The 17,099-nt window shown below is 42.2% G+C and overlaps 1 protein-coding gene across 3 annotated transcripts in view; it reads right to left on the bottom strand.

The window, feature by feature from the left end:
* Window positions 1-8,574: 8,574 nt before the first annotated feature.
* The window catches only part of LOC311522827 (dynein axonemal light chain 1), a 37,802-nt gene continuing 29,277 nt past the window's right edge, over window positions 8,575-17,099 (bottom strand). For all 3 annotated transcript variants that reach the window (XM_084632348.1, XM_084632346.1, XM_084632347.1), the window contains 5 exons: window positions 16,311-16,366; window positions 14,268-14,323; window positions 12,631-12,757; window positions 12,046-12,192; window positions 8,575-10,307 (listed from right to left, as the gene is read on the bottom strand). In XM_084632348.1, coding sequence (XP_084488474.1) covers window positions 10,261-10,307; window positions 12,046-12,192; window positions 12,631-12,757; window positions 14,268-14,323; window positions 16,311-16,366 — 433 coding nt within the window. In that variant the 3' untranslated portion in view covers window positions 8,575-10,260. The remainder of the gene's footprint in view (window positions 10,308-12,045; window positions 12,193-12,630; window positions 12,758-14,267; window positions 14,324-16,310; window positions 16,367-17,099) is intronic.

Genomic DNA, 17,099 nt, shown 5'->3' with positions numbered 1-17,099 from the left:
AAAAATAAGTTTTATAGATGACGTTTCTGTTGTTTTGGTTGAGTATTTTAAGATAGAAGGTGGAAAGGGCTGTATCTCAGTTGTTATGGTGTCTTAAGCATCCTTAAATGTGGTCCATGTAACACAAAGACAACAGTTCTGGTTCATGTTACCAGTCTCCTTTGCCTTGTATGATCAGTGACCCAAAAATGCACATTAGCTCTTGCCAGTCCCAGTCACTCCAAGGAATCCTCAAGAGCTTGTCTCCATTTTTCTCTATACACGTTTTTCCCAAGACAATACATTGACCTGGAGCAACTTCATCACATCCAGGAAAGCAATTAACAGTGAGAATTTTGTCTACAGTACTGCTCCTGAAGCTGCCGGAAGGGTTGCAGTAAAGCAATTCAAAATTCTGTTCTTCAGGGCAGACTAAACATCCTCCAAGCATGGGAGAGAAGAACCAAATCCGTTTCAGATTCAGATTCTCTGTCTGGTTAACACAGCACTGGTCCTAGGAGTTTGCTGTTCTTTCCCACCCTTTTCAAAGATGCCAGTTCTGGTATTCTAAATTATAGGCTTTCAGTTTATGTATGCAAAGTAGAAAGCCTAGTGCAGTTACAGAAGCCCATGAAAAGTGGTTCCAGGTCAACTCCCAAGATGTAAATAAGTGATAGGATTCTACTTCCGGCATTACAAGCACCTAAAACCACAGCTACGTGCCAAGTGCTAGGGGAGACAAAATGGTGGTGGCTTGACTCCATTTCAGTGACAGGTGCAATCCAGGAAAGATCAGTAAATTGGTAGCATCGGAAAAAACATGCTAGAATAACTTGAGCTAACAGAAACACATCTCCCATGTTTGATGCTTGAGTTATTACAGCTGCAAACTACATATTGACCCATAATTTGTTTGTTTACATTAATGTCAGGTTTGGGGGTTTTTTTGTATTTTTTAACTTTTCCATTTTGGCAAATAACCACTTGGAAATAAACACGTGATCTTTTATCCGGAAATTACATCATTATGTCTCTTTGAAGGACTTTGATCTTGTTTACTTGATGAAGCAGCACAGCTTTGCTTGTAGCTGGTTTCATCTTAGCTGTGATGCCTCATAAATATAATAATTCCTGTGACTTAAAAAAAAAGTCTTTAGTTACTGTAGTTAGTTAGTGATTTATATAATGCTCATTGTAATTGCATCTAAGTGCCTGGATTCAATTTAAAATCAACTGTCACCAAAACAGGTGCATCTTTAAAATGTTATACAGTCAGTGTCTTGCTGGCACGCTAATAAATAAATAAACTGAGTAAACAAGGGTGCCTCACACAGTTACACTTAAATTACTTTCCCCTGTGGCTTGTATAGTAAATGTGTAGCTACCTAAAACCTTTTTTCCATGGCAGATGGCCAAGCTGGGTTAGAAGAAAGTTTATCTACAACATAGCTTAGACACGGCTCTACAGCTGCAATGTAGATGGGGTCTAAATGAGGCAAGCTTCTAATCCAAGGCAGCGGTTAAAGAAGCACCTGTGATATTTTGTTTAACTGTTGTTTTACAGGGAGCAGAATTGCTATTGATCCCAAAACAAAGTGCTTACTTAAACAGTGTGGCTTTTAAAACAATATAGTCAAAGTCTGAGGGACATTTGTCAAAATTAGACCTACATTAGAATGGGTCCAGTGTCGGCCTTGAAAAGTAGACTGTGTAGCCCTGAAATGCTTAAACCATGCAGATTTTTTTATTTAGCTAAGTTTGGACCATTACAAAGCATCATAAAGATCAAATTTTGAAGTCTCAAAATGGGACCCACTTCCTTTAGGAAAAGGAAGCAACTGGTTAAATCAACCATTCCCACTCTCTTTTCCCCACCTAATTTGTGTATTTTTCCATACTTAGGCTGGTTACTAATGCCAGGGCCGTGCTTAAAAATATTGTCAATCCAGTAATGTTGGGTAGTGACATTTTTATACCATCAACACCCAGAGTTTAGGAGGTGTTATACTGGCAAAAACATGTTTTTGCTAGTAGACCTTAGTTCATTCAGGGAACTGGTATAAGCTGTGTCCTCAGTAGGACAATTTATTGCCATAGCTATCCTAGCAAACCTTTTCTAATGTAGACAAGACCTTAGAAGGAAATTTGAGGTAATGGAGGAGTGTGAAGTTTGGCTTTGCAAGAGCCAGTAAGGCAGTATAAACTTAAAGAAATAAACCAAGGCTCCGTACGCTTTACAGACCATTTTACAATCTTTTCAGAATATTAAACAGGATTTTTCTGTGAGAGGGGAAGTGGTGATGGGTTAGTGGGATTGGGCCAAAGTCACATTTTCTATTACAAAAGGTAAAGGGATAAGGAGGATTAAGAGTAAGACCATTTCACTAAAGCCTTATGCTGTAAAGTTAAGACAGGGATGTGAGCAAAAATGGAGGATAAGAGATAAGGTTCTATACATTGTCCTTAAGCCAAACTATTGCTTATCATCACACACAACAGCGAGGCACTTTTTCTTCATAAAATAACATTTATTACTATTTATAAACACAATTCACAAAGTAACATTTAGAATTTAGGCCTAAATAACTTAATACACAGCAAGTTTAACAATTTTGTCATACTACAAAATTACTTGTATATAAAAGGTTACCAACAAACTAGGTGTTAAAACTGCTCTCCCACTTGGAGTTTGTTCTAGAACTGGAGACTTCTCATGTGTCTGCACTGCACCTGGGTGCATGCTTCCCAGTGCAACTAGATAGCGGTGCTATCTTAGCTCACGCTAGCATGCTAAAAATAGCAGTGTGGCTGTGCTGGCATGTACAGCAGCTTGGGCTAGTCACGAGTACCCCTCGTGTAACCTGAGTGAGCCACACATAGACTGAGCACTGCTGGCTTTAAATTCCCTTCTCTCATTCTAGCAACAGTTTTCAGTGTAATCACTGAATGCATTGGCTGCTTGGAGACTGACAATATGTTGGCAAGCATGGAAACACCCATCCATTTACTGACACTCCATTTTAATGTAACAAATTTCTATAAGAAGAAAAGGGGGGAGGTGTGGGGAGAGACCCCACTATGTTTGCAGTGGGGGAGAGCAGGATTCCACATGGCTTGAGAATTTTACATAGGTGCTCCTTTCACCCATGATCAAATCACTAGGTGCTAGGGATCAGAATGGATGTGGTGAGACATGGCAGATCAGAGAGTAAGGAAATCCTTTCAACAACCTGCTCTGCTAGGCCCAGATCCTGAAAGGTACTCAGGCTCCTAACTGATAGGCCCTACTCCTTACGGCTACATATCTGCCGTACTGCAAGTACTTTTCACCAACATCCAGTGCATAATTTTTAAAGTGCAAATCTTCTTTAAAAAAAAAAAAAATCAACCCCCTTCAGTTTATTTTGCAAAAGTAAAGTTTGGTGAGTGGGCTGCTTTTGATTTGTTCATAAGAGTAACCATAATCCATTAGGCAAGGCAAGACTTTAGCTGTGCTTTCCTGCCAACTGTTAGGAAAAAATATCAGATTTTGGTAAGCACTTTTTCAGCTGACAGTAAAGGAAACCCATTCGGTGCGTTCCTTAGCAAACACTCAAATAAGTCTGACATTTCAGTTCTTGTCTTGTCAGAAAGGATGTTAATCCCCCTCCCGTCCCCACTCTAGCTAAATTACCATTTCACATTTATTACAGGATAAATTTTATGTTACAAAATGTACTTTAATGTCAATGAGATTGGATGCCCAACCCCATCAATGTGAATTTTCATTGTATTCACAAGCAGCAACACAAAAAGGTCAGCACAATTCTACCAATTCCTTAATGGTTGTAAGAGCTGCTCTTGGACTTTGCTGTACAGCTTCTGTTAATGTTTAAGACAGAGGCAGCAGGAATTGCACTTTGTTCTGTAAACATCACCCTGGATTATCCTGCAAATCTTTTCAATGTATCGCTGTTTTGTGCTAATCCCCACTCTTGCACTTTTCTAGTCTGTTCTCAAATGTTGTCGCTGCCTTGGGAAATTCTGCCTGTGTACTTGCACACAACGACAACTCTACATGGAGATAAATCAACCAGCAGGACTGTGGGTAGCATCGGAAAGTGTTTTTCATACCTGCCCTTCATCCACAAAAAAGGAAGTTAAGAGGCTACAGCTAATTTAATGCCATTGGTGAATTCTTAACTAAAATGACAAAGCCAAATGGCTACTTCTGTGCCCACTGTTCTGAGGATGGCCATACTTACAGGCTACATGATAGCATATTCTTCTCAAATGTGTATTAGAGCTGTTGTCAACTATTTGGAATTGCTATTTTCCCCTCCTTCCCACCTATTGCCAGAGAATGCACTATGGGTAGAAGGAGGAGGAAAGCAGAGGGCAATAGCATTACATGAATACACCAGTGGCAGCCTTAAAGCTCAGTGTGCCTGAGGGCATATTTCTCTGACAGAGTCACCTTTGCTAGCTGTGCTCTGGTCATGGCTCTGCAGCAAACAACCCAAACTGGACATGCTGTGCAGCGCTCTAAAGGAATTACAGAAACTACAGTTAACCACCTCATACTGCTAGCACTGAAGTTACACATGTGCAAACAGTTTCAGAATGTGTTACTTTAGGAAACCTGGACACCAAGACTTTTGAAGGGAATTCATTTCAGCAACTAGGAGTGAATCAATTTAAAGTAGGTCCCCACTGACTGATGCTTTCCTTAAGAGATTACTTTGAAAATCCTCCTCAGCCCTCCCTAGGAGTTTGTAAAATATGTGAAGAGGACTGTTCCTACTTGGTAATTCTACTTGCTAGCAGTATTTAGAAGTCAGGTTTCATACTCACCCAGGCTTTGCCTTGCACGGAGAAATGCTAATATTTTAACTATAGTATTCAAGGGCACAAATCTAGCCTACTGTTCTTGTACAAAAGAGTTGACGGCAGCAGAGGCTGAGTATATCATCAATATAGGGTTTAAAAATAATGTGTAAAGCCACCTCCTGTCCAAAGAATTGTTAATTACTAACTCTTAATGAATTTAGTGCTGAAAGGGACCAAAACGACAAGCCTGGTAACAACAGTTAGCTGTCTACAAAGTTCCCAACTTCGCCCATCTCCCAACAGTATTGTCTGTGGCCAGTGCTGTCTTGTCCTGATCACCAGTAAAGACTGCAATCCTAGAAAATTACTATTGAATGGCAAGTTGGCTATAAGATGACCAACAGGACCACTGAAAATAGAGTCAGATTGCATTCAAGACAGCACATCAGGCTGTCTGGGAAAGTTTTATATTAGGTGAAGAATGTCAAAGGTAGAGGACTCTCTGCATCTGTTCCTTAAAAAGGAAGAAAAGACCCTAAAATTAGATTTGAGTCTTACCTGCAATGACTGGGCAAATATGGCATACATTATTCCTGTGGGAATGTAGAGAGTAGCTATAAAGAAGTTAATAGCATTGAATTGCTTTGCCTATAGTCTTCTACTTCACACTGGTCACTTAACAATTGATTGTCAGAGCTGGAATTCGACCAAAGTTAGACTAGGGGAAAGTAATGGTACTGCCTAGCATAACAGGAGCTGACTACTGCTGTTGCCTGGGGCCAACTGCATCATCACTTTCCTATCTTTGACCATGGATTCTAAAAACACAACCACAACTTCAGCTTTAGGAACACAAGACTAATTACGAGTGAGGTTCTGCTTCTCTCCCACACTCATTCTGCTCCTCGTACAGCAGGGGCGGGGCAAACTTTTTGGCCTGAGGGCCACATCAGGTTTCCAAAATTGTATGGAGGGCCGGTTAGGGGAGGTTGTGTCTCCCCAAACAGCTAGGCGTGGCCCAGCCCCTGCCTCCTATCTGACCCGCCCTGCTTCTCGCCCCCTGACGACTCCCCTGGGACTCCTGCCCCAGCCAACCTTCCCTATCCCCTGACAGCCCCCCCTGCTGGGACTGCTGCCCCATCCACCACCCCCTGCTCTCTGTCCCCTGACCACCCCTGGACCCTCCACCCCTGACTGCCCCATCTAACCCCCTGACTGCCCCCCTGGGATCCCTGCCCCATCCAACCCCCCTGTTCCCTACCCTCTGACCGCCCTGACCCCTAGCCATACCCCCGAACTCCCTTGTCCAATATCCAACCCCCCCCTGCAACCTTATCGTGCTGCCTGGAGCACAGGTGGCTGGCTGCGCAATAGCCGCACCACCCAGAGCACCGGGTCAGGCCGCGGCTCTGCAACTGTGCTGCCCAGCTGCCCAGAGCGTAGTGCCGGTGGCACGCTGAGCCTGCAGGAGAGGGGGAACAGCAGGGGAGGGGCCGGGCAGGAGGGTCCCGTGGATTGGATGTGGCCCGCGAGCCATAGTTTGCCCACCTCTGTCATACAGCAATATGCTCATTGCTGCCATTTTAATTTGATTAAACTGAATTAGTACCAGGAATCGGAAAGTAAACCCAGAACTTTAGCAATCTGAGTTGTTTAGGTCATTTTATCCATTTTCTAGGGGTCCGTGGTGCTTTCTCGAATCATCATTTCATGCATTTCGTTTAAAAAATATTTACTTGTCATATCTGGGGACTTCACTAAGATGTCACCGTGTGGCAAAGCAATTTAGCTCTTTATCAATATTTATTTTCCAGGTCCTACTTCTAATCTCTTCTGTCCTTTCCCCAGCAGCTATCTAAACCTTTTAGTTGGCTGCCTAGGTCTGTGCTTTAGAAACAACAAATGAATACCCTGCAATCAAAGCTTATAAAAGTACCCTCAAGTCCAGGTCTTTTGGACATTTGTTTTTTTCTGAACAGCTCTCAACCTCCTTAGTTTAGTAGTATATTCCAGAGCTGTGAAGAACTACATTAATCACTCAGCTAAAAAGAAAGTCATGCTCAGGCTAGTACCACAAGCTAGCTACTGGCTAGTAAAAGTCTATGTATTCAAATCTAAAGTGCCTAATTTCTTATAACAATGTAAAGAAAAAGCCAATAAGTACTTAAATTCCACCAAAAACTATGCAAAGAGTTTCCATTGCTACATTTAAAAACAAATACATATATCATGGCCTTCTCAGTAATGAAGTTTTGAGTTCCAGTGCAGTTCAAGATGATTAGTTATAGGTCCACTGCTAACAACAGAAAAGGAGTACTTGTGGCACCTTAGAGACTAACCAATTTATTTGAGCATAAGCTTTCGTGAGCTACAGCTCACTTCATTGGATGCATACTGTGGAAAGTGTAGAAGATCTTTTTATATACACACAAAGCATGAAAAAATACCTCCTCCACCCCACTCTCCTGCTGGTAATAGCTTATCTAAAGTGACCACTCTCCTTACAATGTGTATGATAATCAAGGTGGGCCATTTCCAGCACAAATCCAGGGTTTAACAAGAACGTCTGGGGGGGGGGGTGAGAGTGTTGCTCCAACCCCTCAGACAGAGACAAACACCTACAAGATCTCTATCAGGCATTCTTACAACTACAGTACCCACCTGCGGAAGTGAAGAAACAGATTGATAGAGCCAGAAGAGTTCCCAGAAGTCTCCTACTACCGGACAGGCCTAACAAAGAAAATAACAGAACGCCACTGAAGGTGAAGCCGTCACCTTCAGCCCCCAACTAAAACCCCTCCAATGCATTATTAAGGATCTACAACCTATCCTGAAGGATGACCCAACACTCTCACAAATCTTGGGAGACAGGCCAGTCCTTGCCTACAGACAGCCTCCCAACCTGAAGCAAATACTCACCAGCAACCACATACCACACAACAGAACCACTAACCCAGGAACCTATCCTTGCAACAAAGCCCGTTGCCAACTGTGCCCATATATCTATTCAGGGGACACCATCACAGGGCCTAATAACATCAGCCACACTATCAGAGGCTCGTTCACCTGCACACCCACCAATGTGATATATGCCATCATGTGCCAGCAATGCCCCTCTGCCATGTACATTGGTCAAACTGGACAGTCTCTACGTAAAAGAATAAATGGACACAAATCAGATGTCAAGAATTATAACATTCATAAACCAGTCGGAGAACATTACAATCTCTCTGGTCACGCGATTACAGACATGAAAGTTGTGATATTACAACAAAAAAACTTCAAATCCAGACTCCAGCAAGAAACTGTTGAATTGGAATTCATTTGCAAATTTGATACAATTAACTTAGGCTTGAATAGAGACTGGGAGTGGCTAAGTCATTATGCAAGGTAACCTATTTCCCCTTGTTTTTTCCTAACCCCCCCAGACGTTCTTGTTAAACCCTGGATTTGTGCTGGAAATGGCCCACCTTGATTATCACACACATTGTAAGGAGAGTGGTCACTTTAGATAAGCTATTACCAGCAGGAGAGTGGGTTTGTGTGTGGGGGGGGGGATGGGGTGAGAAAACCTGGATTTGTGCTGGAAATGGCCCAACTTGATTATCACACACATTGTAAGGAGAGTGATCACTTTAGATAAGCTATTACCAGCAGGAGAGTGGGGTGAGAGGAGGTATTTTTTCATGCTTTGTGTGTATATAAAAAGATTTTCTACACTTTCCACAGTATGCATCCGATGAAGTGAGCTGTAGCTCACGAAAGCTCATGCTCAAATAAATTGGTTCGTCTCTAAGGTGCCACAAGTCCTCCTTTTCTTTTTGCGAATACAGACTAACACGGCTGTTACTCTGAAACCTGCTAACAACAGGAGATCATTAGACTATTCACTGTCTTTTCTAACATGAGCCCATGACAACTACTGGGCCTACTGAGGTACAGATAACTGGCAGAGCTCAGAAGGGCAGAAAAGACAGCCTCACATGTTCTTGAAGTGTTGAGCAGGCAGTGATTCTTCTTCCAGTAGATGCAGATGTGTATTCCACTTCGGTGGGTGTGTGCTTAGCATGCTGGACCAGAGACTTCTGCCTAGCCGTACTTGTAGAGGGGCAGTGCATGCGCCTTGTGGCTGTGGCCCCTGCCCTAACTATATGAGGTGGCGCCGCCCCAACCCCCTCAGTTCCCTCTCACGGTCTGTGTTTTCCCTAAGTCGCACTCGTCCCCAGAAAAACTGCGTCTCCGTACTCTGGATGTCAGGTGATGTCTAGCCTTTTATCTTGACAGGACTACCGGTTCATGCTTCGCCTCGCCTGTTCATGTCACATGCAGCCTTCATGAAGGGGCAAGTGGTCTCTACACAGACCATCTCTAGATGGATAACATCCTGTATCAAGACTGAGTATGAGATAGCTTCGGCTACGCCTCCTCTGTGGATATGGGCTCACTCCAAGAGGGTACAAGTGATGTCCATAGCGTTCCTCAGTGACATTTCCATAGTGGACATTTGCAGGGCGGCCATGTGGTTGTCCACACATACATTTATGGACCATTATGCTACTACTATATCTTCCAAAGGGAACAAAGGCCTGGGAAGGGCGGAAGATTTAAAAACAATCCCTACTGCAGTAGACTCCAAGCCCCGCTTCCCAGATTGAGGTGCTTGCTTAGAAATCACCAGAGCAGAATCCATGTCTGCATCCACTTGAAGAAAAAGAAATGGTTAATTACTGTAAGTGTGGCTCTTCGAGATGTGATACAGACATGTATTCTACGACCGACCCTCTATTCCCTCTGCGTCAGAGTCTCCTCTCATAGGCTTTTGGTGTGAAGAAACTGAGTGGCGTCAGGGTGGCTCCGCCTCAGATAGCCAGGGGAGGGCCCACAAGACATGAGTGCTGCCTCTCTACAGGTACTGCTAGGCAAAAGGCTCTGTGCGGGGCGTGCACACACATCTGCATCACATCTTGAAGAGCCAGTTACAGTTAGTAACTGTTTCTACCTGTGACAGTATTAAAAAAATAACGAAAAGCCTAGCCTGCAAAGAGTCTGTAAAACAAAACACTGTTGTTCTGGTCTCCATGTTTCAAACGATTAAAGAAAAAAAAAGTTCAGCTGCACAGACCGTTAACAAGAAAACCTGTTCTAGCATAACTGGAAAGACAGATCTACAAGCATCACTAAACAGGATAAAAATCAGTACGTAGTTTTAGTTAAGGTCTCTCGTTAAATTAATCAGACAGACAATCTCACTTTCAATAGTCCTCACAGAAGAGCACGTGAAATGTACAAAGTCAGTATCCCCATATTTTGGTAATTAACTCTTTGGGTGAGGAAAGGAGAGTATGGAGATGAGTTAGTTAAAAAAAATTACCCAAATATTTTCTTTGAAACAAACATTTATACAAAAGCTTTGTGTGCTGAATTGCTCTGAAGAAACTTAAATAATATAATACCACACAAGAAAGAGTTGTGTTAGTTTTCTCCTTCGTCACCATCTTCTTGTTTAATAACTGGGACACCTAAAACAGAAAGAGAAAAGGCCTGATAAGAATCACTGATGCAGTATCCACTAATGCTAGTCAACTAGGAGTGCAGAGGAGAAGCAAGAACGAGTTTAAGCTGCCACCAGCAAAAAAGGCTTTTGCTACTGCTTTTTAACTGAAGACAACAAATCAAGCTTCCCATGCATCTGAGTATCTTCCTCCTGTCCTGATTCTAACTATTGGTTCTTCCTTCACTACCCCAAGCTTCAGCTTAAGAGCTCTCTTCTACGCTGTTGCTTCCATTTCTTGAGTAGCAGGGACTACAGTATATTAGAGCATGGCCTACCAATAATGAGTGGTCAGCGTTCTGCCCAACTGGGTCACAGTGTTTGTGCTGAGACACCACAGTGCAACCATCCCAAGAGGAGAGCTGCACACGTTCTTCTTGGAGGTACATGATCTCGTGCTGACAGGGTATGAGGAACACTGATTAACTCTTAAACCTTGGTGTGTGCCATTCTAACAGTGCACTGGTGTCGTTATGTAAACAACAGTTACCCCTTTGATCATACAAATACATGCCTCACACCAGCTTCTCTATTTAGCTGTCTACTCTTCTCACACAGCACCTGTTGCTCCAGCCCATTCTTCATATCAACATTTCTCTCTAGCCATGTCTCAGTGTCCTCTTTCCTCCCACCTCTTCAATAATTCAGGCTCTGACTTCTCATCCTCTGCTCTTGCTCCCTACACTGATACTCTATTCTTCACCCATTTGCCTGCCTCTCCTACTGCTGCTTTCTCCCCACCACTCACCTCCCAGCTGCTACCCACCCTGCCCACTTTTCCCTCGTGCTGTCCACTATTACCCAACCAACCCTCCATCCTTTAGAAGCCATTCAAACAGAGAAGCTCTTTAGATTTGCCTTAAAGGAGAAGTGAGCTGCTTTTTAAATAAATACCAGAAAGATTTATGATCATCAGCCATTAACAAAACATTAAATATGTTTAAAAACAAAACACAATATTTGAAAATCATTTCCCCTTTTATTACCTGCCAGGACAAGAGCTTGGAATTCTGTGTTTCCCCTGAAAGAGCTGATGACATCCCTAGCCCTAGAATCAAGGTAAAGAACATACCGCGTTGCTATGATCTAGGTGTTTTCCCTCTCACCATCTCTTGTGGGAAAACCCAGAATTCTGAACATGGGCGTTAGGAGATAAATCCACTTACATTATTGGGGTCTCATCATTAAGTCAACATGTGAATTCTACAAGAGATTTAAAATCTTAACAGATATTGTCTCTCAAAAAATCAAAACACATTTCAGTTCACCTCTAAGTTATGCTGTTATGAGTACTTTGACTGGATACTAGTTCAACACATCAGAGCAAGACCCTCTCTGAAGCTGTAGTGATGCAAAGTGACAGGTCTAATTTGAAACAGCTTTTGTTGTACATGAAGTCACTATGAAGGCTGAAGCCAATTCAGAGGAGCTCCACAGCACTCACCCTCTTTCAAACACTCGAAAATCCACTCTCAGAAGAAGTTGAGGCTATGGCTGAACAATTTAGCTTGTGCAGAGGTGAACACAGAGTGAAGTAAGTGTTGAAAGGAAAAATAAAGAACGCTGCTCATTGAGTTGGTTCCCACCCCTCCTCCAGATCTTACAGTTGTACTTTTGTGGTGCTGAGCCAATACCTGACTGTTCTCATTACACTAAGCAAAAGATCTTGTACAATAAATGCCACCCAGCTGCTGCTTAAAGCTCACCATCTAGTTTTTTCAGCCTGGGCACTCGTTTGGTTGCTTCCTCGACCCAGCTGCTCTGCTGATCGGCAGAGTATTTCTCTTCCAGTGGATTGCCCACAAACACCAGATCCTCCAGGAATGGCAAGTCTGCCAGTCTCACAAACTCTCCTGCAATCACAAAAGATGTTAGAAATAGACTGCGGAACACAAAAAGCACATCTGCACCAAGGCTGCTTTTCAATACCTGCACAGATACAGCCAGGATGTTTTAGGTGAGGAAGGATATGGATTTATTGGGTACGAATTGGGTACCAGGCTGAAGAATGCAGATGACAGATGACAAAAGCAATGGGTCAGATAGATTGTTCAAAGAACAAACCCATGACACAGAAGTTGAATAAACAGACTTTCTCAATATTTTTTTAATTCTCTTGTATGAGCAGGCAATCTGAACAGCTTGTTCATCTCTGCAGGCTCCATGCTAAACTTGCCCATTCAGAACTTTAGAAGCCAGTTTCCCCACTTTGACCCAAGCTGTCTCAGCTGATGCACACTCACCATACTCAGTAAAAAATTTCAGAAGAGAACCTAGGGGCCCAGGCTTACCCCAATCTTTCACCGAATTATTGGACATATAGAGAATCTTCAGCTTCTTCATGACATGGATGCCCTTCAGCTTCTCAATTAAGTTGTATGAGATCCACAGCTCCTCTAATGTATCTCCAACTGCCTCCTGGAAAATTATAACACCTCTCAGAAAAGTGAGAGTAAGTCTTCCTATATTTCCCAGATTATCTCTGCTCCCTTTCTCCCCTCCAGATACTATGTCACACAACAAACAGAACCAGATCTTTCAATATTCCTTGTTTTCTTTTAAGCAGGTTCCTAATTCTGGATGACAAAGCTTCAAGGAAAGAAAATCCCAAGTTTTGAAATAAATCTCTCAGCTTGTTTAGAAAAATAAATCAAGACACTAGCAAGATATATTGAACATCTGAGCAGAGCAGAGTTCTACTCAAGGCATATGGAGAGAAAGGAGCTATTTTAGCTGCATGTGGAGAGTTCTGTAGTGCTAGATGACTGCAGTTCATCAACCGTTTTAGAGGGTTTAGTATGTAATATAAGGGATTGCATAGTTTCAGACAAGTGCATGCTTATATCTGCAGGTTTCAAATTTCACTTTCTGTCCTCAACAATCCTCCAGCAAGAGGAGAAAGAGAGGTTACTTACCATAACTGTTGTTCCTTCAGAGTCGCCTCTGTGCATTCACACCTGTGGGATACAGCAGCCCTGGTGTTGAGTGGAGGAACTGCCTTGAAAAGCCATATCCTGCAAGCAGGAATGCACAGAGGCTCTTGAAGAACAAACTCGTTCCTTTATTTCTTTGGTTTTAATTATACAGACATCTTAGCACAGAGGTAATAAAATTGACTCTGATATGCTTCCTCTTCTCTAGATCTTTGCCTTGTTATCTATATTTCTACCCTTGCCTCTCTGCCACATGCCTTTTATCCCATTGTTCAGCGTGCCAAACACCCCTGTGATAGGTAGAGTCACAATGTGATTTACAGGCAGGCCAATGTGTGCAGTGTTTGACCACGATACCAAAAGCACCTTCTGTCAGAAGATGAGATTCATATAAGCAAAGGGAGCAGAAGTTATAATTCATATAATGCCACTGGAGTTTATGGTGCTTTACACATAGATAGAAAATGCAGACTCTCTACCAATGGATCTTACAATCTAAGGGCCCGCTCTTGTCTGCAGAATCTCATGTTATGGGAAATGTGTGTAGAGGGCCTTACAGGATCATATCACAGGTTAGAAAAACAGCAAAAGCAACAGCAAAGGGGTCTGGGAAAGTTGGCTGATTGAGACAATATAGGTAGCAGATAATGCATATTTAAAATGAAAAATGTTCCTCTTAAGCTTATTGGGGGATTTAAATGTTTTATTTGGTGGATTAGCATTTAAAGTCTGTAAAGAGGGAGGGCATTTTAAGGAGAGATTTCAATGAAGAGAGGGTGGTTGACTGGCACAAGGGAAATGAAAGATTGCTCCACGCATTATCAGCAACATGTAGTAAGTAAGTAAAACAAAATAAATGGTTAGGCACTAAGGTTGAATTATGTGAAGAGAGATGCAAGGGTAGGGAAATCACTCTTCCCCTATGCCTTGATGCAAGAATTACGTAGCACTTCATTGCTCAATTTAATAAATGTAAACTACAAAAAGGGACATACCAGCCCATTCAGATTCTTTATGTTGTTTCTCCCCAATGAAAGAATCCGCAAGTTTTCTGCAATGGAGGGAGAACAGCTTCTTATTAACAAATGACTGGTACTTAAAATATAAAGAGCGGTTGGAAATCTGACAACATCCTGTATACCACAGACAAGAGAGGTTTGTATTCTGAACAGGCTATATTAAGGAAGAATGACATATCAGAAGCAAACTACATACTGTTCTATATATAGATTGTAATGAATGGGTGGAGTGGATGGCTCAAGTATGGGTATTAGAAAGTCTCATCTGTAGGCTGCCTGTTCACATCCAGTCCAGGTAGGGATTGAACAAAACAGGCTGCCATTCTGGTGTTCTAGTGCTCATGTGCGTGAAGCAAGATTAAATTTTTGGTCCTGATCTTACTTCCCAGGCCAGGAGGGATTGGGACCACTACTAAGGAGGCAGACTCAATTCCTGAATAGGAGGCAATACCTGGTGTTACTTTATAGCAACTTGTGTCTGATTAGAAAGAGGTCAACTATTTTGGCCCGTGAGATTCTAGTAGTAATACAGCCACTCTGATGAGATTTATTTTCAAATTGCCTATTCTTGTTCAGTCACAAATTGTTCTTGTGATGTGCCAGAACACCTGAAGCTATCAAAAACAAAGAGTCTTTTTCATGAAACTTAATTTCCAGCTGTTCTTCCAGATATGCACAAAAACATTCTATAGTGTCTAGTTAGGTTAACCTCTAATCAATGGTTTCCACAGCTAGTTCAAGCCCTTTCTCACAATGTGCATTTGAACTAGGCATTAATTACCTAATGATCTTGTTTTTCTCCTGTTTGCACAATGATGAGAAGTACTATTCAATGATGAGAAGTACAGTATGTACTATTCAATGACGAGGCAAATGAATATTCCACTCATGTACCAATGGCTGCTGCAGAGAAAGCACAGCAGTTGTTTAGAGTGGTTGGGATGGGCTTTGGGTTGGTCAACAGTGACCTGTCCTGGCCAGCCACACCTGTAAGTAAAGGAAGGTTGTGATGACAGAAGGCCTATATACAGGAGGTGGAAGAAAAGGGGAAATAGATGGGCTTTCATGAAGAAATCCAGGTGCAACTGGAATTCTTAATGAAATCCCAGGATCTGTACAAATTCTGGACATATTACTTTCTGTGAGAAGAATACGATAGGGTGTAATGTCAAAAGGTGGTTAGGTGACGTCTTTGGAAGGGAAAAAGTAAATGCCACTCATAATACAGCAAACCTGAAGCCTATTGGAACCATGTTACCTTGAATTTCCCAAACTCCCCATCCCATGGAAAAAGACTCTAGATCTAGCCAAATTATCCTCATCTTCTCTGAAACCACGATGAAAAACTATGGGTATGTTTTCCAAAAGCACTTAACATTGACCTTTTGAGTATCTCTTCAGTTATTATAAACCTTAAAATATAAAATTGGTGAACTGATGTTACCTGAAATGACGTCCAACTGGGGAAAATATTACTCCTTAAATATTCTTGTACTCAGAAATCCCAAACGTTGCAGGAAGCAAGATTTTCCCCAATGTAATATTGACATTAAGTAAAACACAATTAAATGATTCAACCTGGCCTAAGCCTCATCCCTCAAAGGGAGCTAGGCACCTAAGTCCAGGCTGGAGGGAGGCAACTCCCCACCACTCAGGATGTACAGTCCTGAACTCTCCCATAGAGTTAGGTGCCTCAGCCAGGTTGGCACTTTCTTAAGGAAAATGGAGGCAACAGTGCCTCCCTATAGCCAGTGGCCCATTGGTTAAAGCACTCAACCAGGACGTGGGAAGATGTGGGTTCAAATCCCCATTTTGCCTGATGTGAAATGGGGACTGGAACCAAGGTCTCCCACCTTCCTGGTGAGTCCCCTTTATTTATTTATTTCATTTGGAAGCGGGGTAATGAAAGGTGATATCAGAACAGGATGTCAACAGTTGGCCATGTGTCACAAGCTATGGAACATATCTAATCCAAGCAGTTAGAATATAAGCACAATCAGTCATTGACATATCACTTACTTAGGCCGTTCAGGTTGGCGATTTTTTCAATGCAGTTTGTAGACAGAGACAACTTCCTTTAAAAGCAAGAATAATTAACAGCTTATATTAACAGAGCAACAGGAATCACTGGATCAGAAGAAGGCCCTCTTACAAATAACACTTGTTCGAATGAAATCACATTTTACTCTTCTCTTATTATGTAATAAACCACTGGATACAAGCACAATCCTGTTCTCCTCAAATCATCCATCTCTAGAAGATTTAAATTTCACTTTTTTGGGATTCCACCACCATTTTTATACCATATGTGTGGCATCCTCCTTTGTGTGCCTGACTCAAACCAAAGACAGGTTACAATATTTCCCAAATTTTTCTTTCTGACGCTACCAATTAGCTCTATTTTGTCCTCCTCCTTCCTCATTCATATGGAGTCAAATGTTTCTCTTGGACATATTTTGGTCAAGAGCAATGCCAGGAGCAGCAGCACTATGAGCTGTCATGGATGCTCTAGGCCTTAATACTAGGATTCCTACTCCTTTGGAGAACCAGGACCTCAGCACAAGTCAGTCATTAAGCTGTTAAGAAGGTAATACTGCAGCAAATGAATTCCGGTACTATTACCATATGAGATTGAATCTCAAGACTTCTATTTCTGAACAGCAGTTCCTAGAGAAAGCCTGAGCATCTGGATGTGGTAGTGTAGACTTTGGCTCACAATTTCACACAAAAAGGTTATGCAGCCACAACAGTTCAGGAGTCTTCAAAGGGACCACATGATTGTCCATGGCCTGATAGACTCCAGACATG

The sequence above is a fragment of the Lepidochelys olivacea genome, assembly GCF_965140295.1.
Source record: "Lepidochelys olivacea isolate rLepOli2 genome assembly, chromosome: 6".
NCBI lineage: Eukaryota > Metazoa > Chordata > Testudines > Cheloniidae > Lepidochelys > Lepidochelys olivacea.
This window is presented reverse-complemented; position numbering and strand designations above follow the sequence as displayed.